The sequence below is a fragment of the Fusarium graminearum genome, chromosome 1 (genome assembly GCF_000240135.3).
Source record: "Fusarium graminearum PH-1 chromosome 1, whole genome shotgun sequence".
Classification (NCBI taxonomy): Eukaryota; Fungi; Ascomycota; class Sordariomycetes; order Hypocreales; family Nectriaceae; genus Fusarium; species Fusarium graminearum.
In genome coordinates this window covers 10,935,892-10,960,255 of record NC_026474.1, presented here as the reverse complement: position 1 = coordinate 10,960,255, position 24,364 = coordinate 10,935,892, and the positions used below count along the sequence as shown (strand labels likewise).

The following is a 24,364-nucleotide window of genomic DNA, read 5'->3' as shown; positions in this document are numbered from 1 at the left end:
GAAGGCTCAACGGTGTAGACTGTACGGTTGTCTGCCGAATTGCCATGAGACCTATTATATACGATGTGGATGGGCATGCTCTGGAAATCGCTGTGATTGACGGGTGTGAAGCCATGTAACTATCTTAGGGTTAGGGAAAATGATGCGCGCGGGGGCAGAACTGCTTCGTACCGTCATACTCGCAACCTACAAGGTGTGGTCCTCTTGCGTATAGAACCGCTCCATCAGGCCATTTCGCTTTATATACCGGAACAACATCCCCAGCGACGATCAAGAAGACATGCAAGGAGATGACAAATCGTCAGCGGTCAGGGACAAAGCCGATAATATCCCCCTACCCCTTGAGCCAGGCTCAACAGGAGAGGCAGTCACCGGCTTCGAAAGGCCAAGGTAAAGCAGTATAGCCGGGACGCCATTGACGACAGCGACTCACGTTCAATATTGGCAATCAACCGGCCGACGGTAACCTTGTCGAGTTTACCAATAGCTGAGATCGACAGTCTCGGCGAAGTCTAGTTCCAGTTCTACATCGTCGATGAGGCGTACATGGCGAAATGGCGGAATGGCGGAATGGAGCGTCATGATGTGCCCTCCAGCAGGTCAAGTAGGTGTCACGGAGCAAGATCCAGTGGACCAAGACGATAACTGCTTGTGCATCAATACTAAACTCTTCTTCCAAGTCTGAGTCCCTGCAACACGCTACCGACGTTTGCAAGATGACTATGTACACTTTGGCTTCTCATCGCTATATTCTATGGCAGGCGCTATCTGAAAAACAATTGTATTGGCTGTCAAAGAGAATATAAAGACAAAAAGAAAGCGAGTCTTCAATTCACTATCAGCCAAAACAGTCAATCTAATCGATCAAGGACGGCAGTCTAGACTGCCAGGCCAGATTGGGCAAACCTCAATTACGTCTTCGAAGAAGTTGTTCTTTCAATAAAGTATATATCTCTGGCAGCCCGGGATCTCTACAATTTCGCCACAGAAGCTTTAAGGGTATATTGCATGATCCAGAGAGCTACGCAATGGCAGGAACGGATCAGAACCAGAACATACCGACCAGAACCGGCCTTGCATCCAACGGACTTGAAGCCTTCACAACAAACACGGTTGATCGTGGCCACCTCATCCATGAGGTCCAAGCAGCCTATCCCATTGCATCCAGTATATACGACACCATCATATAACCCCAGACTGTCGCGAAGAGTCCTACTGACGGGCCAAACGACGCGCGAAGTATGGAAACCAGGAGGACCTGCTATACTTCTCAGAACAGTAGTCTGTGCCTGAGCAGAAGAAGCCGAGGCCAAGGCATCACTCACGTCGGAGCACGAATGGGGATGTCCATAAACCCTGGATGGACCACACATTTTCAATGAAAGGAAAACAAATGATGTTTTCTGAAGCCGATGCTGGGAGCAGTTCGATATATATCAGTCACGGAAGCGCACAAGAGGGCAACACCATCCTCTGTTCTAGCTATGAAACACACGGAAGAGTCTTCCTTACATATGCAGGACGGTTCGTGTACGTGACTTCGATGGTCTTGGCCCGTTGTCAAGGCATCACCTGCTTCGTTGCAGAAAATCCCCATTGCCGAGCCAGATACACCATCAAGAATATAGTGATAAGTCGTCCAAGTTCCTGGAGTATGACTTTTGGGACATAACTAAACACAACTTGGGCTTGGGGAACTGACATACTACTCAACGCAGAAGTCGTCAACAACAGAGGTTACAACCACCCGACTTCCACAGCTCCAGAACATCAGGACATGGCGTTCTACTCCAGAGAACTAAGTCACAGAAACGGGACAAGACAGAAAGAAAGACGGTTACAGCAGTGATGACGAACATGACGAAGCCATCAAGACCCATATGACGCAGCCCTTTAACAGGTACTCGTGGATTGTCCTACGGGACATGTTCGGTCATGATTTCGAACACTAATACATTGCGAAGGAACTCATGACAACGAGAACGCTACCCGAGTTTGCGTGTACTTCAGCAAAGGATGTCAATCCCTAAAACGTCAGAATCTCATCACGTTCCCGCAAACAAGCTAGATGAGTCTTTTCACACCAAAAACTAAGAACTCAAATACACCAGAGACTACCAGAGTGGCACAACGCCCTCCGGGTGGATGTGAGAATAGCCTCCAGATTCTTCTCTCGCCGCACTTGTCTCTTGGTCTGATGTAGAAGAGATTTCCGTCTGTGTCTCGTGCTCACACCAAAGGATGAGCAAGAAAGAGTTCACAACCTTTGGGTCTTGCTCGCGGACTCTTGACCAGGGGTTTACAGCTAGCGACACAGCCCAAGACCTTGGAAGAGTTCCTTTGATCTTGTTCTAGGCTTGGTTTATATAGCATGCAAAGAGATGTGTGGGAAAATAAACTCGACTTGATCAAACCGAGCAAGCTGGGGAGGGTTATTACTAGGGGTCATTACTAGCGGGAACATCAGTGCACAAACATGAAGGAGGGTCTACAAATGGAGTAACGACTAATCTATCACGATAAAGGGGGAATCTCAAATCTATCATAAAGAGTCTAAAGTTTATCATAAGGAATCTCACATTTATCATAAAGAACCTCACATTTATCATAAAGAACAACATGTATCATAAAGAATAAAATTTTACTTATTCGTATTCATAGGATTCGTGACTATTTACCAAGGTCCTGGCACCTTTTCCGCCAGGCCAATTTTCCGCTTGTAACCATTTAAACATTTAAGCATCTTGCTTGCGCTGGTGCTCGAGCTCAATGCCAGTGGCATTAGCCTCATCAGCATAGCGCTTCTTCTCATCACGGGCCTCGTCGAGCTCCTCGACGTGCTTGTTACCGTGAAGACCAATCTTGTACCAGGGAAGCTCAAAGAGCTCGTCCATGTTCTCAAGGCTGCGACCGCTAGTCTCGGGAACGGAGAAGTAGACCCAGAGACCACCGACAAAGGTAACGGCGGCGAAGCACCAGAAGGTACCCTTGGGGGAGATACCACCCTTGGCAACGGGGAGCAACATGTTGGGGACGGCGCGGGAGTTACCGTACTGGTTGGCAAAGTGAAGAGTCATGGCCCAAGAGGTGGCGAGAGCTCGGATACGGAGGGGGAAGAGTTCGGCGGTGAGGAGGTACTGCATGGAGTTCCAGCCGAGAGCCCAACCGAAACCAGAGACGTAGATCATGGCGATGGCACCGCGAGAAGCACCCTTGTCGGCGGCGGGGAGCTCAAAGTCCTCATCGACACCGAGCTGGGGAATCTTGGTGAGGAAAGAGGCGACGTAGATCATGGCAATGGTCTGCAGAGTGATACCGATAAGAAGAGCGCGCTTTCGGCCGATGACATCAACGAGGAAGAGAGCGCAAATAACAGCGGCGATGAGCTTGACGATACCGAAGACGGCAGTGACGAGAAGACCCTCCTGCTTACCGACAATGCCCATAATCTTGAACAGATCGGGGGCGTAGAGGGTGATGGATCCAGCGCCGGACCACTGGGAGAGGAACTGAACCATGGAGGACATGTAGAGACGGTACAGGTTGCTGGGGACAAAGAGCAACTCCTTGACCTTGCCGAGGAAACCAACACCCTTTGTGGCCTCGAGCTCGTGGTCGAGAGCAGCCTGAATCTCGGCGACCTGGCGGACAACATAGTCGCTCTCGGGGGACTGCTGGCGGAGACGGCCGAGGACCTTGGCGGCCTCTTCGGGCTTGCCTTGCTTGACGAGGTAGCGGGGGGACTCGGATTGGAAGAACATGAGGATGAAGATGATTCCGGACATCATGATGTGCAGACTTGTGGGGACGAGCCACTGGTTGTGAGTGTGGTCGGACATGTTGAGGTGGGCGCCGTAGTTTGTGAAGTAAGCGAGGACGATACCGATGTAGACAGCACCCTGTTTTTGTTAGACATTGTAGTGAGAAGTGAAGGGGGGTAACATACTGTGAACATGCAAGAGCAGAGACCACGGATGGCAGCAGGGGCAATCTCGGCGATGTAGACAGGTCCGACGACGGGAGTCTGACCAACACCGAGACCACAGATGAAGCGACCAGCATAGATAGCACCGAGGTTTCCATTGACACCACCAATCATGAAGATGACAATACCAAGAGCCCAGAGCGTGCAGAGGAATCGAGTAGCCCAAATACGACCGATGCGATCACAGACCAAGAAAGCACTAAAGGGTTAGTCAGTGTGTTGCAAAGAAGAAGAAGTACAAGAAACTTACATCAAAGCACCACCAACGGAACCAATCTGCACCATGGCAGAGACATTGGCCTTGATGTTGGCCTGCTCAACCTCAGAGTAAGACTCATAGTTGATCTTTTCCTGGAAATCCTTGGAGTTGAAGGATCCAGAGATGAGACCCTCATCGATACCTCTGGCGGCACCGAGGAGCGCAAAGGACACGACGGCGAACCATAGTCTCCAGTTGAAGACACCGGCGGGCTCGCCCAAGTCCTTGAGCTTGAAGATGTTGACGGGTTTCTTGACGCCTCCAGCCATGTTGTAGGTTGTATGAGGGTATATGGAGAGAGGATGGGATGAGATGGGGACTGAAGGACAAAAGAGGGACAAGACCTTTATAATAAAATGATGTTTCTGTCTTCCCCACGAGATGAGATTCCCCCGCCTGTTGCCGTTACACCGACCATTACTCTAAAGGTTAACCCCAGTTGTGGGGGTTAATCCTTTCTCCAGAGAAGTGAGCATGTCAAGGTGAAGATCTTGTGTCCAAAAGGTCAGTGGGCACTCCTTCCTCCAATAGCGGAGACTCCATTTCCATGCCCTCCGCATTAAAAACGGTGACAGTCCCTCCTTCCCCCGTGGAGAAACCCAAACCTTGACTAAAAACGGGCAGGAACCAGGTTCTCAATTTTGTTGCCCGAAGATGTTCCCCCCCTTCCCTCCACACTTTTTCTGAGACAAGACGTCAGTGTTCTACACCCACTTTTTGGTGGTGGCTTTGCCAAGATACATCAATCGGAAATGCCCAGCCACTACAACCAAATACCACGTTACGCCAAGTCGTGCCAATGCAAATCGTGCCGGCTGGGCATTGGAGAAGTAAAATAATTCCCGTTGATAATTCCCCAAAAGCCAAGGAACCAAAACCGACTTCATTCAAATGATATCCTCAAAGACAGGCAGAAAGGCGTACGTTGAACAGACGAATCAAGCATAAAACAACCATAAATCCTAAGCGACGACGCTTAAACAATGGGGTCACAGTAGCATTCCCAAGTTCTAGATCTCATCTCCGCAAAATCATGCCACTCTCTGTCTTCCCCCACGAAATGCTGATCATTCTCTCTACAGAGAGTAAACAATTAAGCTTGAACTCGTAGCGTATTCCCAAAGGGTGTGGATCGGTCCGGTTTATTCTCTGATGGCCCGCTATCATCAATAATTGCTTCAACCAGAAACTCGTGTACGAGACATGAGTGGCCAGGTGACATCTCAGAGTCCTTTCGCTGGTGCCTACAGAGCGGATACAGGTTTCCCACCCTGGTCTAGAGAGTGATTCATTTGGAGATTGTCCCAATTAAGCGTCGTTCGGTTTCTTTTTCTAACCACCGAGCACGTTCCACAGGCCTAGACTACCCCAGAACCCCTTCTCACTGTGAGCAGCTAGTTCAATCCTCCGTAGACCGCGTGGGAAACGGATCCATTTCTCACCTCGCTTCCGTCCAGAATGCGACTCTCATCGCTTGGCCTTCCCCAAAAGAGTTACAAGAAGGCAAATGGAACCCCATCAACCGTACTGATAAACGGGGAACACGCAGGGGAAAGAGAGAATTTGGAGCTCATGAGGAAGAATAAATTTTCATAATGCGGAGATGGCATGATCATGACAAAGACTCCCTCGTACTCTATTTGTAAACACTGAGAAATCTATGGTACGAATACTCATGTCCAGTATCGGCCCCAGATTCGATACTCCTCCTCCGTACCACGAAACTGAAATGGAACCTCGATAATGTCCTGGAAACCTTCTTTGACACTTGGTGGCTTGAACCGGTTTGCGAAACTCGTAAATGCCATTTTAGGTAACACAAGCCTCGATTCGGGGTTCAACGACTCGTTCAGCGCCCGCACCGCGTTGTTGTGCTCGCACACTTGGAGAGGCGTCTTGAACCACACGCAACGGATAGAAATGCCGAATTCCTTGGCAAGCTCTACCCAAACCGTCCTGGTCGCTGGATCGGCGTTTGTGTTGTCTGCAAAGAATCCCTGGTTAGCGCCGTGAGGGGGACAAGAAATGGGGTATGTGCAGGGGGGTACCCAAGTTGGGGAAACGCACCTATCGCGACAGACGTTCCCTCTTGGAGATGTTCTTTCGCCGCTTGAACGCACTTGTCTCGAGTCTTGAGCAGGTCCTGGTTGATACGCGCATACCCCAAAGGCTTGAGGGATTTCCAGTAAAGCGTACTTTTACCAGCCCCCGGTGGCCCACAGAATAAGATAATGTCCTGGTCGTTAGTTCTCTTCAAGGTCACAACGGAGCTCCCCGATGAGGTATCGTCGCTGAAAGGATGCTCGGCCAGGTCGAATTCACGAGCATAACTCCGAGCTTTCTCGCCCAGAAAGAACTCCTCCGGTGTCATGAACTTGATTCCCGCGTTGTGGGCAAAGTTCCGATCCGAGCAGCTAAAATCCTTCGACATGGCCGCGACCCCGTCCGGGCCTTTGCCTACGCCCGCCGTGCGACCCCCTGCATCGCCGACAAAGATGCTCTTCTCCAAATCGACTTCGGTCTCCGGGATGTCGTAGTCCTCGCAGACCTCTTTCCACATACCAATCCTCGGCTTTCGATATATATCGTGCTCGGTCGCCGCGTAGACGCAGGTCGGAAGGTTGAGACTATTGAGGACGGCGCTACACTTTTGCTTGAACTCGGAAACTCGTTTCTGCGCATTGGCCTTGGGTCCCTTGTGCTTTGCATCAAAGTGTAATGTCAATCCTGCCTGGTTTGATAGGATCACGACCCGGTACCCATCTTGATACAGCTCCCGTAGTTTGGTGGGGACGGAGCTATGCCACCATTTCCAATCTGTACCGCTGCTGGCGTGTTTCTTGCCTGATGAGGTAGAGATGAGGGTTGAGTCGAGATCAAAAGCGGCTATCTTTCTTCTCTTTACTTTTCTGTCCTCTTTCTTCTCTGGTTCGAATCGGCCGACGAGGAGTGTCGCGGGGATGTCATCGTTATTGTTGGGGCTTCGTTCAGACCAGACAGTAGGGTCCTTGGGCTTCTGTGACGTCGGTGTAAAGAAGTTTGCTACAGCAGTCTCTAGGTATTCACGTTAGCGGAGAGTTCATTGTGTCGGCGGTGCTGTAGCTGTAGAACGAGGGTGATATTAAAGCTCGGAGCGCGTACTCACTGGTTGTGCCGCTCTGGACTTTGCGCTTGATGGGCGGAGGAGACACAGGCGCATCAGAGGCCTTGCGCTTGGGCTGATCATCTGAAGACATTTTCCTCCTATAGGTATCGACAGCGGTTGCATCGGGTTGTGTCGTGGTTATCGGACGCGATAAGCATCTATAGTGTTGTCACAGTAAAGTGCATGCAGGGTCAAACCGGACTAAGGGTCCATCCAGGCTGGCGCGGCCAAGCCAGTAGCTGAGCTCTTGCCTGGTACCTAACCTAGACCATTGTTTGTCCACAAAGAAATTGGCAAAAAGGCGATATCAAGTAGAAGGTGAATTGCATTGTGAGTATATCTAATATTATTTATTTTTCTCAACATGATTACAAAACTTTTTTTTCAATTGTCATTGACTCTGTTTTTCAGAATGGTATTGGACGTTTTTACCATTTCTTTTGGCTCACCACGTCTAAACGCGAACTCAATCACGAAGTCACGTGTGAGACTGCACGTCAGCAGCGGAACAATCAAATCTCCGAGTAAAATGCTCCACTACAGAGCTGACTGGCCAATCATATAACTCCTCTATTTCCCAGCTCTTTGGTCAGAAGCTTTGGTGGGGTAGCTCTCATAACTCACCTTCAGTTCGTCGCATTCAATACAAGCTGTTGTTCATGAAACGCAGTCCCTTTACACCTTTGAACATACTACTGGAACATATAATAGCTTAACACAGTCATCAATTGGAACAGAACCACCTCTGAACCCATCAAAATGCACGAAATCTTTCTCACAGCCCTCATCGAGGACAAAGACTTCGCCGGCGCATGCTCCGTCCTAGGCGGCCTCACCAACATGGATCCCTGGGAGTCCATCCAACGAGTCCTCTACTTCCAAGGACCCCCGCGGCCCATGGGTATCTTCAACCAGAGCTCCATCAAGAAACCCATAAGCCCTCCCAACACGGGCTTCCTGTGGAAAGAGCTTCACCAGAACTTGACGCGGCAGTCCTTCATCCTACAGACACGCTACGATGTGCTCAAGGATCGCGACATGGGGACCAATGCGCCTGCGATGGACCTTGATGCGACCCAGGGAGTGTTGAAGTGGACGGACTTTCCCGATCCGCCGAGGGGTCAGCCTTTGCTTACGCAGAGGAAAAAGGTTGAGCTTTGGGAGCAGAAGATGTTGCCTTCGCTTATGCGCGACAACAACCACACGTGAGTACAGTAATTGCAATTGAGTTACGGTCGCTAACAAGGTGTAGGTTCAAGACGGAAACAATCGAGGAAATGTACCGCTTTTATAGGGATGAGATCGAGTTCTGTCTAGTACGGTACTATTTTCTACACCCCATAGAGAACTATGTTCCCATGGAGACAAAACAGCAGCAATCCATGCCACTGGGCAGTCTACCATCATTCGACTCCCTCACACCGGTGGACCAGCAGAAGCGATGGTTTCTTCACGTCAGGGCGCACGTCGTGCAGGATAACAAGCCTGAGGAGCTACGCAAGGTTCAGGAGCAGTTGTTGGCGGTTAGAAAAGAGTTGGAGGGTGTTTTTGACTTTCGAGGGATTGATCGCAAGGTTCATGATACGAGAGTGATGCAGCAAGCGCAGGGAGTGCAGCAGTTGCCGCAAAGAGTGACGATTGGGAAGTGAACACGGTGCATTTTGATGGCTTAGCTCGATGTGCACATGTATGGAGGAAACAGGACGGTTGTGCATCCGATCATGATCGATATAGTTCGGATAATAGATGATACCCATTGTGATAGACAATCTTGATGTCCATGTGCCATTCCTTTGGAGGCCAATTCGCCATGCAATGTCCGCGCTTTGAACGCCATCCCAATGCAGATAAGCAATGCATGACATTCTGCTCCAGACCTCAATTTGGTTTAATCAGAATCCGCTCTCTGATCACCCTTCTTCCACGCCTGATCCACCTCTATAACCCGTTAGCTCAATCCTCAACCCCTAACACACGAACAATACTCACCCTCATGAACAACCGGCTCCGGAATATCCTTCCTCGCCTCCTTCTTAACCCTCCAATCCGTGCCAAACTTCGCATCCCTCTCCCCAACATGCTTCTCAAAGTCAAACTGCCCATCCGCCGTAAAACTCGTCATCAGCTTCGGCTCTCCCAACGGCAACGTATCCCCACGATCCGTTTGCCACAAATGATACACTTTTCCGTACAGCTGCACCACCTGCTCCATCTCGTAGTTCTCAGCTACCTGCCACGCTGCTTCGGGAACAGCGCGGTTCGGCATGATGAGCATTCCTGACTTTACTTCGTATACGTGGGAGTGCCAGAGTTGGCGCTCTTTTTTGTCGAGTGTTTCGTAGAGTTTAGGGGTTATCATGTATTCTATTCCTATGAGGCGCGCGTTGGGGGCGTCGGAGTCGTAGAGGAGACATTGGCGGACGTCTTCGTCTTGGGCGTGTTAGTAGGGAACTGAGGTGGATGGGGTTAGCGTACTTAAATGGGCGCAGTAATGGTTTGTTTCCACGAAGCGCGATAAATCATCGGCGTAGGCATGGAAAGCGTTGAGATGGGCACAAATATGCTTCGTCGGTCGAAACTCCTGTCCATCGTGAGTCTACAGCTGGGCCAGTTCAATTGAGCTTCAACGTACTTGTGTCACTGCAGCACCAGCGGTAAGAACCTGGTTCTTTGCTGAAAGAGGCTGTCCCATGCTATCGTTAGTAACAGAGATATCTTCTGAAGCCATAGTGAACTCGAATGTCGTTAAGCTAAAATTTGCGACCGTCGTTGCTTCAATTGAGTGACGTGCTTTAGATGTCTTTTACATGGACAGCCGTGCTGGGTACGGTTACGTCATGGATAGATCAATCGTGCTGCACGTTCAACACGCCAAGAGTTGATTTCTTGAGAATTGCGCATGTCAGATGTCAAAATGAAATGTTTCAAGCTTAGTGATAGGCTTCTGTTGAAGCGTCAGAATGACGCCCAAATGACCTCCGATGGTGTTTCGGAGCCGTATGATCCACTTCGCCGATGGACAAGCGGGTCCGGTAAGCGGAGTCCGGAGGTTACCCTATGCTTAAGTATCCGGACCTTAGGCTATCAGCAAAATTGGCCGCTGGAAGCATAAGAGATGAAATCCGTGGTCCAGCTTATGCTATTTAGACTATACTCTTTAGCTTATTTATTTTTATATACTAAGACTTGGAGGGTAACGTTATTGCTACCCACTCCCTACCTTGCCGAGGTGAACTCCATCGTCGTCAAGTCCAGTAATGTGTCTCGAGCATAAATGCTAGAATTGACATTACTATAGTCACAAAAAAACAGACGTGATTGATACCTGTTTTGACCCAAGATGTAATTCACGGTTTTGTTTGCAGTATAAAACAGATTGAACAAAAAAAAAGTATTAAATGAAAGACTAGTTGATAAAAAAACACCAATTCGCCAAGCTAGGAAATCATCCAATGTTCAATATCAAGCATGAAAAACAAATTGTCCAAAGAAACACCTATCCGACGCCAATTGTGCCAATCCTCTACAATGCCAGCATCGTAGAACACTCCCCAACTCCTCCCCATTCACTCCTCCCCCTTACCTAGGAGCATCTACCGGCGAGCAAACCGCCGTCTTCGCTCCTCCAACTCCAACTCCTCCTTCTCCCTCTCCAACTCCTCAGCAGTCCAATCAGTATGCTGATCCCAGATAAAGTCATTCATGGCATCCTCACGATCGCGCTCATCTTCAATGAGATTGATCTGACGCAGCCGTTCTTCGCGCTGATCCTGGACGCTTGGTTTCTTTGCAGACGAGCCTGCGGAGCTAGGGTCAGTGGACGACGACGACGTGGTGGGAGTGAAGGGGTCAGCTTGTGGGTTGAATGTGCTGCGGCGGTTAGGAGTGCTGGGGTTTCCGGATGACTTGCCTCGAGGGGACTTCCCGTCGCCGCGGTCTTGGTCGGTTTCGTCGCTGCGGTTTGACATACCGCGGAGGTACAGACGCGGGCCAGTAGGAGGCATCGTGTTGCTGTACTCAGGGTTAGATCCACGAAGATACAGAAGCTTCTTTTCTTGTCCTTGGTGGGTCTTAACACGGTCCGACATACTGAAAGATGTAGATGTGAGATTTAGTAGATGTAGATGGGTTAGAAATGTTGAGATTGCTGTGCGTAGATTTGTTGCTGTAGATGTTTGCTTGTTGTAGATAGTCGAATGGTTTGACGAGGAAAACAAAACTCCGAGAAGGGAGACGGAAGCAATTATATGTACTCAGGAAAAACGTGAAGAGACTTACAGGCATGGTGTTCAAAGTCTTCATCCATCAGTGTCGATGGAATGAATGTGCAGTTTGAACAAGGCCTGTGAAGATGATCGGTCTTTGTTTGCCATCCGCGGTATTGTCAAGGTTACAGCTTTGATGTGTCTCCGTCACTCTTTGTTGCCTTGTCGCAAATGTTCGGTTTCTCATTGTTAATTGTGAAAAAAAGGATTATTGTTAGGAAAGCAGATGAACAACTGAGAACTGATCGAATGAGTCGATGAAACTGGACTTGGAACATGATATAGGTTGTGCAAGACGGAAGAACAAAGAGGACTACGGCATATTAAAATGTTCCATACGTGAAAAGGCGCTTTTTGAACAACTGACGAGAGTATGAACATCCACGTTGACCTGATCCTGCCTCTGAACATCAGAAAATGGTCCCTGGAAGCATAAGAGACGAAATTAGTAGGCCGGTTTATGCCATTTAGACTAGACGTCTTGGGCTGTTTATTTTTGTACCCTAAAGCTCAAAGGAACATTTCAATCACCCTAGCCTAACCACCCAGGATCAACAGACCCAGGAACAACCGACCACGTTTCGGGCGTAAAGACCAATGAGCCTTGCGCTCGCAATGTACTTGGATAGAAGTACAGATCCAACCGTATGTTGGGATTGTCGACATTTGAGACCCGGGCGATCAGGTAAATGGTGGGCGAGGTCGTGGCCGTAGACAATGCCAACGTGCGCGAGTACTCCCCCATCTTCATGTTGTTAGCAATGGTCTATCTAGCACATGGCCCTGATCAAGACTTACCTTTTGGTACTGTCGCTTACTCATATAGAACGGAGTGCGACGGTCTCCAGTTGTGGACTTGACTTCAATCAAGTACAAAGGCTTCTTGTTTAACCAACTGGGACCAAGCTGACCCTTTCCCACCAAATGCTTTGTCAACCCTCGCCCGCGATCAAAGTATACAATATCGGCGGTCTCTTGACCCGTCCATACTGGCATGTCGGAGTAATTAGGATGTATGTTGATGAACTTTCTCATCCGACTTTGCCAATTGTCTCTGCCGAACTGTGAGAGAGCTGGGCTGATCCCTAGAAGAAGTTCAAAGACCTGTCAGTGTGTTAGCTGCGTTACCACCAGATATTAGTATCAGCCTACGTATAGTTCGCCAAGAGCACCGATGCGCATATCTCTCTCTTTAGGCCCATATGAGCGGAAACGTTGTGACAGTTGGACATCTTCATCAACTTCTGGTAGCGCACTGAACAGTCCAGGCTCACCGAAGCACTCGCGGCGAGGAATTGTCCCTTGACGAGCCGAAGTAATGACATTATTGATCAAACCCAGATAAATTTCTTCATCCTCAATCGTAGAGCATAGCGTGGCCCCATTTGGACAATCAAACTGGAATGCAGAGCCGGATTGCATTGCAGGCGACGACCCGAACACAAACGATGGGCGACTGGCTGTTCCGGACGACGTTTGTCCATCACTAACCATACCTCCTTGTCGGGCGTTGGCGGTTGCTGTTGGCGTGTGATGTACAGGCTTTCGCCTGTTCTGACCGGAATGACTAGCCGTCGAAGAAGCCGGTGTAAAGATTACTTGTCCAGTCGCAGATGAACTTGACGTGGCTGGACTTCTTTGTCGGACGGGGAGATCCGATAGCCTTGGTGGGGATACAGTGCGGGCAGACTGATGAGTAGTAACGTCTTCATGACCAGCAGCTTCCTCTTTGTGGACTTCTGGTTGTACAAAGACTAGAGACGTAGATTCATCCACCGCTTCACCCAAGGCGTCTTTGCCGTGATTCACATCCGCTCCCTGAGAGGCATTGGGCCCATCGATGACGCCGCGTTCCTCATTCTCGTCCTTGAACCTGCCTGCCGGGATTGAGGCATCAATAATTCCCTCCGCCTCCAGAATCTGCGTCATGATGACAAGAGGAGCATTCAAGACTGCTGTGACAATCTGCAATGCTTTCGAACCGACGTGATCAACTTTAAGGGTGGACGGATCTGTCATGATCCATTCTAGTAAACGTCGAGGAAGCGCCGCGAAGTAACAGAATCCTTGAGCCTTGGGATCTCGAGGGACGTAAACTTTGAGGGAGCCACTGTCTTCACGTATATGTAGTTCGCTTCGTTCTTGAACATGTACTATCGCGTGCCCATCTTGGGATAGATGAAGTTCGGATGAGATTCCGTCTGTTTCGTGGACTTCTGCGCGGGAAAGAATCCAATGGAGCTTCGAGTTGTCATCTTGTGTGCGAGGACTGTTGTAGTGGACGGCGATCCTAAAAGGCATAAAGATTAGCTCGGCTTATGAAAGGCAAGACTAAAAACACTGTGACATAGCTCGGCTTATGAAAGGAAGGCTAAAGATGTGACATACCTGTAAAGACCGTCGGCCTTTTGCTTTATCTCCCTATCAGGAGACTGCAGTTTGTTCATACTCTTACTTGCCACAGTAGAGATTTCTCGAACAGAGGCGGATAGATATCTCGACCCCATGTTGAGCCACGAGAGAAATGGCTGCAGCCGCCGAACTTCATCGAGTGTAAAGTCCAGTGTCTTGGCTCGTGTCCCAAAGATGTCACCTAGAGCCTTTCGATCAACAATGGCGAAGTCCGTACGACCTGGATGCAGCTTTACTGAGCCATTCGGGTGCTTGACAGGGAATGCTGCTCCTTTCAGGATTGGTCTTTCGTCTGGCAGGCGGTCCGCCGTTACTAACAACGAATTGAGTGCCCAAATTGTGTCTTTGACAACGTCAATCGGGGGGCATGGAATCCTCGTCCCCATCTCTTTGAGCTCGTCATATGCCATACTAAGTGTGAGTTCTTGAACGCCAAGGAAGTTCACGAAGAAGTCCTCTAGGTTGGGATAGAGATCATTGAGAGCTACTCTGCCTCGAATCTTGGTGGCGCTAGACCATAGACACTCGCTGACGGTATACCAGCGACTGACATTGCCAAATTTGAAGCATATGAGCTTTTCTTCAGCGAATGCTTTCCTAGGTACTCGTTAGTTGGATGCGGTGGATATAAGCGCAGGGTTGTTACCTGATCTTTGCAGCATCAACGTCGACTAGGCTCGGCCGCTCTGCCTTGAGAGCCTTGTATATGTCGTTCACCCAGTCAAAGTCCTCAGTTCCAAGTGTATTGAGTCTCCGCAACTCGTTGAGGTAATTTTCCCAGGAACAGTCCTTGACACCTAGGGTTATCTTGAAAAATTGCCGCATTATGTCTAGTTCTTCCTCGGACCGGCGAAATACTGTTCGATACAGATGTGCAAGAGGGTACGCTGTTTGCATCTCTTTTCGTGCGTTCCATAGACACTCGTCAGGCGATACCCAAGTTGCTGGTTGAGGATCACAGGCGGGGATATATACGAGTCGATGCCCAGCTATCGCATCTCTGTAGCCATTAGTCTATGATAGCGTGCGATATCAATGTGCAAGCTCACCTTGTGCTGGCCTGCTCGCCAATGACATTTTTGGCCTCTCGACATCGGGCATGAAGGACTTCGTAGAGATCCAAGATCCTGGACTTTCGACTAATGTCAGCTGCATCATTGTCGAAACGAATCGCGTTGAGGATATGTAGGTAAAAGCAAGAATAGTCAGTGTGACCAATACCAAGATGATCCACCAAGAAACCCCATTTGACTCTGTAGGTATCTGATGTTATGGGCTCGCCTAGATTTAGGAAAAAAGAGCCCTCTTCTTCAGCATATCGAGAACGCTTACTTTCAAGTTCTGGTAGAGGCAAATAAGTTGACATCAAGGGAAACAAACAGTAACGGTCGCTCTGGGTTTTACAAGAAACCTTCATCTTGGACAGCTCATCGATCAATTGATCAGAGGCTGTGGCATTGAGGTTCTCAATATTCCATGCCCTTTGTAGACCGCCCAGCAGGCGGTCAGGCCGATGCTTCTCAATATAGCGGAACAAAGGAGAAACCGTCAATTCCTTCTTGTCCATCCCTGTCAGGCGGACATTACGACGCAGGCGGAGTCGCAATTCTAGCCATTCCTCCCAGTTCCACGCAAAACCCTCTGGTGTTGCAGGCGGAGAATGGAGGTAGTCATCATGTAGAAATGGCACGTCATAACCAGGTGCATTGTTGTATGGTGAAAGTAATTGACGTGGTCCGTATTCGTCATCACCTGGTAGGTAAACATTCTGTTTGACTGGTCGACACGCGCGCCGTTGGTGGTCATACACCTGGAAGTCTTTGAGCAGCTTCGGGACTTCCTCGTCTTTTAGAAGAGCTTCAGAAAGATACATGAACTTGAGTTGGGAAACCGACGTGGGTAGAGAAGTAGTATCCGGAACAGGAAGCACCGACTCCTGCATGATCGTCAACCGAACATCCCTAAACCGTGCCTCAATGACACCAAACTTGTCAATTAAAGCTCGCCGATGTGGATTGGATGTTGCGTTTGCAGCCACAAGAACCAGACCGAGGCCGCGAAGCATTTACAGCTGTCCAGAAGAATGAGAGTAATAGAGTGGCCTGCGACTCGCAGAGACCCATGCGCCATTGTCCAGTGGAATGAACCTCAGTTGCTCGAGCCGTGCTTGTATCGGACCTGGATTATTAAGTGTTATGTTTTTCAAGAGTAGCATAAGCGCTCGTGCAGCGGATGAATGCCCATCATTGCTTATCATCGAGCGCTTCATAATGGACGCTTCAGGTGGCTTCTGAAGATCATTCTCGATGCGGAGAATCACTTCCATTGGAGAGGCTCCTTGTAAGCCATATGGCTTCAATAGGTCGAGGTCATCTTTGGCATATTCCTTTGCGAGATATATCTCGTTATTGATGTCTGTGAATAGGGGATCGCCCTTCTCATCGCGTAGCCATGACTGAAGATTGCGTAGCTGGTACATGTAACCTAGCTGCCGAGAGCCAAGGGTACGGAGAACCTTAACTTGATGTATTCTGTCTTTGATCCTGTCTAGGAGACTCGACCAAAAACTGTCCCAAGGATAGCTGTCTCGTTGAGGTAACCAACGCATCCATTGGTATTGGAGTGTCGGATGGCGACAGAATTCTTCGATGGCTTTGACGAGACAGTCTGCGATGCCTTTCAAGAGAGCGCGATTTCGGAGTGAGGTGACTACTATGCCTTGACGACTGGCTTCTGTGACGAAATCCGTGTGTATGAGGAACTATTCCAATCAGTAAGAGTTTGTTAATCGTCGGAGAGGTGAGAGGCGGGTTGCTAAAAAAAAACACCAGCGACTTGAAGCAGTAGAAACGAAATCATTAGTCTACTCTTAGGAAATACATACACTAAGAGTGATCTAATATTTATATCGACCACTAAATCAGTACCGGTTTTTATGCAACCCACCTGGGTGGGTAAAGATGTCCTCAATTACCTTGAAACCCATGGGTCACATTGGGAGAAACGCAAAGACATCCTTGTTCTCGACAATTGGAGTTCCCGTATCTGTCAAGGGAAACGCCAGTACGACTTCAGTGGAGGAGTCAGCGCGGTCCCGCTCATCTGAGTATGTTCTATTCTCGCTTCGAGGGATGTTCTCAGCAACGTGCTTGGTGACATGATACTGTCTCTCCTCTACACCATCAGATGTTTCCTTTCGAATAGTTGCGGGATTGCTTCCGTGAAGAGAATAAACGGTGGTTGCCGTTTGAACATCATCGTTGTCGTAAAAAGAAACTTGTACTTTGCGTAGCTTTTGGAGAAACAGTAGTATCGTGTGTTGCAAGTCTTGAAATTGGAGGCGGATGGTGTCGCGTCGCCGTTCGTCTTCTTCCGGGTCCTCACTTGTATGAAGCAGTAGAGTGATGCGAGTGGAGGAGTCACCTGTCGCTTCATCCGTCTCCTCCCACACAGGCGTGACCATTCCGAGACCTGAATCTCCTTTGCGATGAGTGAAAGAGAAAGAAAACTTGTTCGACTGGATATGGACCTTCCAGGCTGCCATGAAGACAGACTTAAACCCAATGCCTTTCTCTCCAATATAACCAGCCGCGCCGACCTTTGAACTTTTACCAATTGCACAAATTGCTTTCAAGTTCTCATGAGTAAAGCCATTTTCATTGCACTCAATCGTCACCTTGTCAGGGTGTACCTTGAAAGAGACATACGGGTCCTGACCTTGTGACACAGCTGTGCTGTAATCATTGTCATCGGCATTCTGCAGCAACTCAAAGACAAACCTAGCGTTGCTTGTATAGAGATTCCTGGCGAGCCTAAATGCACGTTAGAATGTCTTTTGATCAACTTATATGTCCGTGATTAGAAAATCGTACGCACGTCAAGACAGCAGAACCAATCATCTCATCTTTTCGGAGTAGTGCCTCTTCCACTTCGCGGCGAAGCACGGGGTTAATTTCCCCGATCCGCACGAGTTGCTCTTCACCAAGATAACCACGTTCTTTCGCGATTTCTTTCACAAGATCCTGCGCCATGTGCTTGTCTAACTCAGCAGTTTGGGTGCCATCAGTGGACATTGTCTCAGCGATTTGGTGGACCATCTGGCCCTGGCAAAACCCTGAAGATGCCACGAAACCACTGAATTGGCAAACTCTGCGACGAGAACAAGCAAGGCAGGATGGAAGATCTTCAAATGTCAGCACTCTAACTTGTAAGTCTACCGTATAGATTGGTGTAAATTCGCTCGCTATCTTATTGACAATGTCGCGACGTTGAAGAAAAAGGGAGTTTAACCGCGACGCAGGGGCTTTCAGCTTGAGATTTAGATCCGTTAGTCATTGGCTAGAACTATTGCCAGGGTGTCAAGTCTCTTACCCTGGTCAATTGGCATTCATCATGACATGGAGTTTGTAAAAACTTATGGCCTATACTCTCTGTGACAAAGGAGGGTACTAATACCTGAAGGGTTTGTCATGGTGTTTGGTGATGTGGAGTCGTTAAAGACTGCCTATTCCCGTCAGTACTAGACAAACCTGTGTTTATCTTGCTCGATATGCAGTCGAGAAGCAGAAATACTTTATGGTCACGAAGCAAACTGTTCGGCGGTAAACTTGATCAAGGTGTCACGTATCGTAGTGTTGAATTGGTATGAACTTTTATTCTGTTTGTGGGCTGTCTTCAAGAAGCCGACCTATGGCTCAGAACGTTGTCAGATATCACTCCCATTTGTATCTGCAATATCGGTTTCCACTACATCGATTCTACCCCTTTCATGTACGTCTAGATCAGATGGGCTTTCCCATGAGGAAGCTGGACTTCAGCGAGGCAAACTTTGCGGTGGTATCACGCAGTTTATCAGCTGCCTCAGCGCTGAAAGCAAAGTTCACAGCGCGGCGACTGACGGGGGTGGCTCCATCGATGGACTTGGGAGCGTCATGGCCCAGCTTAGTGTCAACATCGCCTTCGAGGCCATTGTGACCACCTGGAGAGTAGATGTTAGCATGGAGTTTCAAGTGATGTGTCAGGCAAAGCTCTTACCTTTGCCAGCGTCGGAACCAGTCTTGACGGAAGTGCCGCCATCGTTGTCGTTGGCGATGACAGTGGTAACATCATCCTTGACGGAAGGAGAGTCGAAACCAGCAGGCTCGGCAGTGACAGGCTCAGCGATGACGGGAGCACCAGTCCAAGGGTCAACGGCGGAAGCGGAATCCGCTTCACTGTGCTCAGAGGCATCAGTAGTAGCAGACTGGTGAAGGTCATCCTTGTCGATGACTACCTTACCGAAGGAGGCCTTAGAAGGAGCTGAAGGAACGGCAGACTTGATGTCGACCTGAGCCTGAACCTGCTCCTTGGCGGGCTTGTTGACAGTAGCCTTGGCCTTGCGGACAGAACCCTGGACATGGTAAGGGCAGGCAGACTTCTGTTGCCAAAGCTGCTGGAGACGCTTGGAGGTCTGGTCCCAGTCGGCGTCATTAGTGGCAGGACGTCCAAGGAGGACGGACTCGAGGATCTCTCGGTCCTTTCGAGCGTCGCCAACCTCGTCCTCGCGGGCAGTACAAGTAGTGCATCGGACCTTGGAGATAGCGGAGAAGTCGATACCGCCGGTGGGAACCTCGCGAATGACCTTACCGCAAGTGCCAAAGTAGCAGATGCAGTTGCCAACGGCACTGTCGCAGACGACATGATTCTCAGCGACCAGGTGAAGGTTGCCACAGGTGAAGGACAGGCGAGGAGCGCTCTGCGGAGCGCAGAGCGCGATGGTGATAGTCTCGACACACATGGTAGCGAGTGGTGCACGAGTGATCAACGAGTGACTGTTAGACGCGCGCAAGTGAGCTGCAAAAAGTGGTGATTAGTACAAAGGGGATGGAAGGGAAAACAAAAGGAAGTGTAGACGAGAAGAGAAGACTTCTTACCTGAGTACGAAAGACTTAAGACGAAAGAGTGGATGGCGTCTCAAGATGCCTGAAGTGTTGTTTGGGTGAGGAAGGAAGGAGGAGGGAGAAGGGAAGGAGGAGGGAGAAGGGAAGGAGGAGGGGAGGAGATGAAGATGTGAGTGGCAGCTAGCCCTAAGAATTAGGTAACCAAGGGACGCGGAAACTGGGAAGCAACTGCACGGCGGTGGTCAGTAGCTGCAGCACATGCAATTATGGAGTCGAATAGAAGTTTTGGTGCGAGATCGGGGGTTGCCTGCTAGTTGTTGGAATCAGGGGCCCCTAAAGATGCCCTGGGGGGCGGTACAAGGTCACTCCGCCGAAGGGACTACAAACAGTTGCAAACAGACACCAGCAATACGTCAGTTTAACTTGATTTGTAAACGGGTAATCGAAATGTTTGGGAAAACGGCCTTTGTTATACAACTTGACTATAGTTGAATGGTATCAAAGTGTTGATGGGAGAGAGTAACTGCATTAGGTATTCATCGTCGAAGCAATCGTAGATACGTCACACTGCTAAAGTATTGGTTTGACAGATGCAAGCAAGCGTATTCTAGCATCATGGAAGCCCATATCATAGGTACCTAGGTAGGGATTGCAAGCATAACTTGACCGATATCTAAGATCCGTCACTTCATGGCAACAGGGACACCATTCGCATCAGTGGGGATAATCTATTGGATATGGAGTATACTGCTTGTGAAATTAGACCAGATAGTCGAACATGTAGTTCCACAAACAGAAGTGTCTGTCGTCCAGTACATTCTGTAATTTCCGGTCACGGAATTGGATCTAGGCCGTAGGCTCACGACCTGCACACCGTTCTACCATGTGATTCTTCTGTGGCCCTTGGACTTGGCACCCCCATAGTTCCAAATCCGGGGTGACGCAAACCAGCAATTAGGCAACTCGTCAAGATTTTCGCCATGACACCAAACCAAGAATTTATGAGTTGCAAAACCGAAGCTCCATGTACTGACGGACCTCTCATTTTGCGGAGGAACAATCGAAACCAAGTAAACATCTTCCTTGCCTCAGGCCTCACTGAACGAAGGACGTCTGCCACTGGAACCACATTAGACGAGATCGCCATGTCGCCTGGCTTATGGTAGATCAAACCCTTAGGTCATTTATCACGATATCTTAATGTTTAGTAGCTAAGCACTTGATTGCTCAGAGGTGACGGGAGTCTAGGTCAGAATGATAATAGAATGAAGACATTGGTTTCCTGCTAACCTATTTCTTGTTTGTTAGGTACACCTCTACACTCTTTGTATCACGAATACATCATCTATCAAACTTGATCCTTCCGAAAGCCCATGTTTATGCTGTCGAAAAACAGTGCTCATTTGGAGATAGTGCAACACGAGCGTCGAAGGCTTGAGGAGATGCAAGAAGCGATTCAATTTTAACAAGCGCCCAGTCATCCACCGTAGCGAATAAAACCATCTCTTTCCCAAACATCTGAAAGGCGCTGTGGTCCATCTGCTGATGTTGAGACACATTTCACGAGCTTGAGTTGCCGACCATAGCTCTGCTCCAGAATCCTCCTTGCTCAGGTAGGTAAGCAGAAACTGGGCGGGCACGAAAAAGCTTCCCATAGATACATTCTTCTCAAAGATGGTCATGGTCTAGGTGCTCTAGTTTGTATGGAACGATTCTTACGATAAAACTGGAAGTAATGGTTATTATGTTTAAACTCCAATCGTTTTATCAAGCGGCTTTTGCAATTAGTGGTTGATTGTTAATGAACATCGACAAAGTTTGTCTTGATCGCATATCTACCTAGGTAGTGAATTCGAGTTTGAGTTTCTTTTTGTTCAAAGTGGTTATGATGCAGCAGTGAAATCAAGCAGTAGCCGGGTCATACTGTACCACCCGAGTTCATTCAGAACATCCTCTATTCGGCCGTTAAATATGGCAAAAGATGCCATTCGGAGGTGAGTTGGATCGTTGAGGTATTCAAAATTACGATAAACCTCCTTATCAAGCTCGGCCATTTGGTCTGTTGCGATCTTAGCGGGATTCTAAAGCCAGCATCCAAAAGTGAGATACGATACCAGTTGTTGGGCTAACTTCATGATGACGCATGTGAGACCTCACGCCATGGTGGGTGATGCTAGATCCTATGTACAATAAGGGTTCTCCGACTTCAATTTCAAAGATATGCAGTTCCCGAGCGTAGGTTTCTTGCCTCTTAAACTAGCGACGTGGCAGTGTCGTCTTCCACTACGCTCCGTCGATGATGGTACGTGATCCCAAAGTCTTTGTCATTCGGCTTGAGAAATTGTCTGTGATGACTGTTTCTGTTGCGTGCATACGTCTCAACAGAAACTTCTTCTACGTTGTCCATCATTATAGAGTTCAGTCGTTGCTGTATAATGTACGTATTCTTAATGGGAACTTTGTTATTAGTCATTAGTCAACCCTATTATAATACCTAAATTATTCTATCTAGATGAATGAATGTATCGAGAATTTTCTGATACATTAAAAAGGCTTTAGGTTCAGTTCATGGTTGAAGAACTTAGTTATACCTATTTCTTATCATATCACTGTCTCCATGTGTGACTCTCAAAGTATATTCACTTTTGATGATTTATTAAAAAAATAGTATTAAGTAAGATAGGGTCCCAGATGTAATTCTCTACTTAGCTATGAAATATATTTCTGTAATGTCATGTACCGGGTAGTCAATTTAATGATCTGATCTAATGATGGCAGAGGCTCGGTCACGTGAAACTGAAAAATGTCGAGGTGGTGGTCAGCGATTATGTAATTGGCCAAAAATCACAAAGCGCTATGCCTAGAATGTTTGTTGGAAATTGGGGTCGTCCTCTCTTGAAGTCAAACAGGTTTGGCTGTGGAAGCTGCAGGCTTTCATTTTTAACATCCATTTCGTGGTTTCGCATGACTTTCAAAGTGTAATACTGGCTTTGTCCCTCGCTTTGCAACTTTATCAATTTTTATTTTTTTGACTTTCGTGGGAAGTAAACTTAAAAATCCGGCATTGCTGCCAGGTATTTAATTATCACAGTCGCCTTCCTTCTCCCCGAATTCTTTTCTCCTCCAACAATTTTCTTATTCCCTTTATTCTATCACCCCTCATCGAAAAGGACCATGAGCGATTCAGATCTCATGAAGGAGTGGGTGGTTGTCCACCGGGAACGCCTCGCCCCAGGAAATCAGCCTGACTCGGCTGCAGCGCCCAAGACTCCTCATACGAGTGATCTGAGAGAGACAAAAGAGTTGCGATACGAATATGCTTTGAAGATCGAGGCAGCTCTTCGCTGTTCCCGTTGCGTTAGGGAACCGGACTATCGACTGTCGGCAATTTATGCGTCCATTATACTGCTCGTTCCCATATCGACCCTGGAGGATGGGGGCTTTCTTGACTATAAGCAAGAAGGGTATTCCCTCAAATCTGCTCTCCTAGATATCGAAACATTGGTCGGGCACTGTTAGTAATACCCATCACATCTGTACCTATATATGCTAATCTATTGAAGACCTCCGCAAGTCCCACGAGGATCGCTCAGAGCCTAAAGAAGAACCAGAAACAGCCAATCCTTCTGCACAACAACCAGAAGTCGAATGTTACTTTGTAGAAAAGCGTCCGCTAAAGAGAACATTATCTACAAAAGAGACTTCAAGGAAGCGGCCTTCGTATCGGGACCAGTCTGATGGTTAAGATAATGGCGACGCTGCTGGTAGTACCGACGAGGCCAATGGCGAGACCCAAAAGCCAAAGGTCGTTGCCCGACATGGGACCGAGACAACCAAATGTTGCATCCGAGATAAGTTCCAATGCATCTTCACAGGTACCTCACCCGGACAACCAGCACATATACTGCCCTTCGCCTGGAATAAGGACCAGGACAACCATCTCCAGACCGACGAGTGCTTTTTTTGGCTGTCGAGCTTTCTTTGACTTATCAGTTATCGATAAAGTTGCCACTGCTATGAACTACTCAGATGCTTCCAACAAGTATTGGAACATGGTCTGCATTGATGATCAGTTGTGGTCCTGGTGGCCTTCGGCATATTTTGGTTTGAAGTGCCTAGGCGTTAAGCCTAAACAGTCTCTGGAATCTGAGAGCTTGGAAGAGCCAGAATTCGAAGTTGAGATTCAGTTTAATTGGCTGTGCAGCAGACGGGAGGAGCCCGATGACCTAGTCTATCTGGAGGATGATGTGAATGACATGAGGGAGATGGCAGAAATGTAGATCAAACATGAGGACGATGGAAGCCCTGCGCCCAAGGCTTTGGATACCAACATCGTTTCCGGACATACTGTCACTATAAGCATGCCGGAAAACGATGCTTTGAAATGCAAGATAGTCTTGGACATTCATTGGAACATCG

The 24,364-nt window shown here is 48.5% G+C and overlaps 10 protein-coding genes across 10 annotated transcripts; 2 read left to right on the top strand and 8 right to left on the bottom strand.

The window, feature by feature from the left end:
- Nucleotides 1–907: 907 nt before the first annotated feature.
- FGSG_13768 (uncharacterized protein) lies at nucleotides 908–1,373 on the bottom strand (the record flags this gene model as incomplete). Its single annotated transcript, XM_011321165.1, has 2 exons — nucleotides 908–971; nucleotides 1,060–1,373. 2 exons carry the CDS (start codon nucleotides 1,371–1,373, stop codon nucleotides 908–910), a joined length of 378 nt encoding a protein of 125 aa, XP_011319467.1.
- A 1,251-nt stretch (nucleotides 1,374–2,624) lies between these two features.
- FGSG_10483 (uncharacterized protein) lies at nucleotides 2,625–4,513 on the bottom strand (the record flags this gene model as incomplete). The annotated part of the gene is made up of 3 exons (XM_011321164.1): nucleotides 2,625–3,899; nucleotides 3,947–4,184; nucleotides 4,236–4,513. The coding sequence occupies 3 exons, from the start codon at nucleotides 4,511–4,513 to the stop codon at nucleotides 2,736–2,738; spliced, it is 1,680 nt and encodes a 559-aa protein (XP_011319466.1). The 3' UTR covers nucleotides 2,625–2,735.
- A 1,404-nt stretch (nucleotides 4,514–5,917) lies between these two features.
- Nucleotides 5,918–7,480, bottom strand: FGSG_10482 (uncharacterized protein; the record flags this gene model as incomplete). The annotated part of the gene is made up of 3 exons (XM_011321163.1): nucleotides 5,918–6,228; nucleotides 6,312–7,298; nucleotides 7,390–7,480. The coding sequence occupies 3 exons, from the start codon at nucleotides 7,478–7,480 to the stop codon at nucleotides 5,918–5,920; spliced, it is 1,389 nt and encodes a 462-aa protein (XP_011319465.1).
- A 668-nt stretch (nucleotides 7,481–8,148) lies between these two features.
- FGSG_10481 (uncharacterized protein) lies at nucleotides 8,149–9,038 on the top strand (the record flags this gene model as incomplete). Its single annotated transcript, XM_011321162.1, has 2 exons — nucleotides 8,149–8,594; nucleotides 8,642–9,038. 2 exons carry the CDS (start codon nucleotides 8,149–8,151, stop codon nucleotides 9,036–9,038), a joined length of 843 nt encoding a protein of 280 aa, XP_011319464.1.
- A 239-nt stretch (nucleotides 9,039–9,277) lies between these two features.
- Nucleotides 9,278–10,117, bottom strand: FGSG_10480 (uncharacterized protein; the record flags this gene model as incomplete). Its single annotated transcript, XM_011321161.1, has 4 exons — nucleotides 9,278–9,327; nucleotides 9,379–9,819; nucleotides 9,865–9,985; nucleotides 10,022–10,117. The coding sequence occupies 4 exons, from the start codon at nucleotides 10,115–10,117 to the stop codon at nucleotides 9,278–9,280; spliced, it is 708 nt and encodes a 235-aa protein (XP_011319463.1).
- Nucleotides 10,118–10,982: 865 nt separating this feature from the next.
- FGSG_13767 (uncharacterized protein) lies at nucleotides 10,983–11,477 on the bottom strand (the record flags this gene model as incomplete). The annotated part of the gene is made up of 1 exon (XM_011321160.1): nucleotides 10,983–11,477. One exon carries the CDS (start codon nucleotides 11,475–11,477, stop codon nucleotides 10,983–10,985), a length of 495 nt encoding a protein of 164 aa, XP_011319462.1.
- A 709-nt stretch (nucleotides 11,478–12,186) lies between these two features.
- FGSG_13766 (uncharacterized protein) lies at nucleotides 12,187–16,131 on the bottom strand (the record flags this gene model as incomplete). Its single annotated transcript, XM_011321159.1, has 6 exons — nucleotides 12,187–12,399; nucleotides 12,453–12,758; nucleotides 12,807–13,944; nucleotides 14,043–14,663; nucleotides 14,713–15,066; nucleotides 15,116–16,131. 6 exons carry the CDS (start codon nucleotides 16,129–16,131, stop codon nucleotides 12,187–12,189), a joined length of 3,648 nt encoding a protein of 1,215 aa, XP_011319461.1.
- Nucleotides 16,132–17,055: 924 nt separating this feature from the next.
- On the bottom strand, nucleotides 17,056–18,139 carry FGSG_13765 (uncharacterized protein; the record flags this gene model as incomplete). The annotated part of the gene is made up of 2 exons (XM_011321158.1): nucleotides 17,056–17,878; nucleotides 17,943–18,139. The coding sequence occupies 2 exons, from the start codon at nucleotides 18,137–18,139 to the stop codon at nucleotides 17,056–17,058; spliced, it is 1,020 nt and encodes a 339-aa protein (XP_011319460.1).
- A 708-nt stretch (nucleotides 18,140–18,847) lies between these two features.
- On the bottom strand, nucleotides 18,848–19,842 carry FGSG_10478 (uncharacterized protein; the record flags this gene model as incomplete). Its single annotated transcript, XM_011321157.1, has 2 exons — nucleotides 18,848–19,044; nucleotides 19,101–19,842. 2 exons carry the CDS (start codon nucleotides 19,840–19,842, stop codon nucleotides 18,848–18,850), a joined length of 939 nt encoding a protein of 312 aa, XP_011319459.1.
- Nucleotides 19,843–23,119: 3,277 nt separating this feature from the next.
- On the top strand, nucleotides 23,120–24,225 carry FGSG_10477 (uncharacterized protein; the record flags this gene model as incomplete). Its single annotated transcript, XM_011321156.1, has 3 exons — nucleotides 23,120–23,459; nucleotides 23,509–23,595; nucleotides 23,939–24,225. The coding sequence occupies 3 exons, from the start codon at nucleotides 23,120–23,122 to the stop codon at nucleotides 24,223–24,225; spliced, it is 714 nt and encodes a 237-aa protein (XP_011319458.1).
- Between the last annotated feature and the right edge of the window lie 139 nt (nucleotides 24,226–24,364).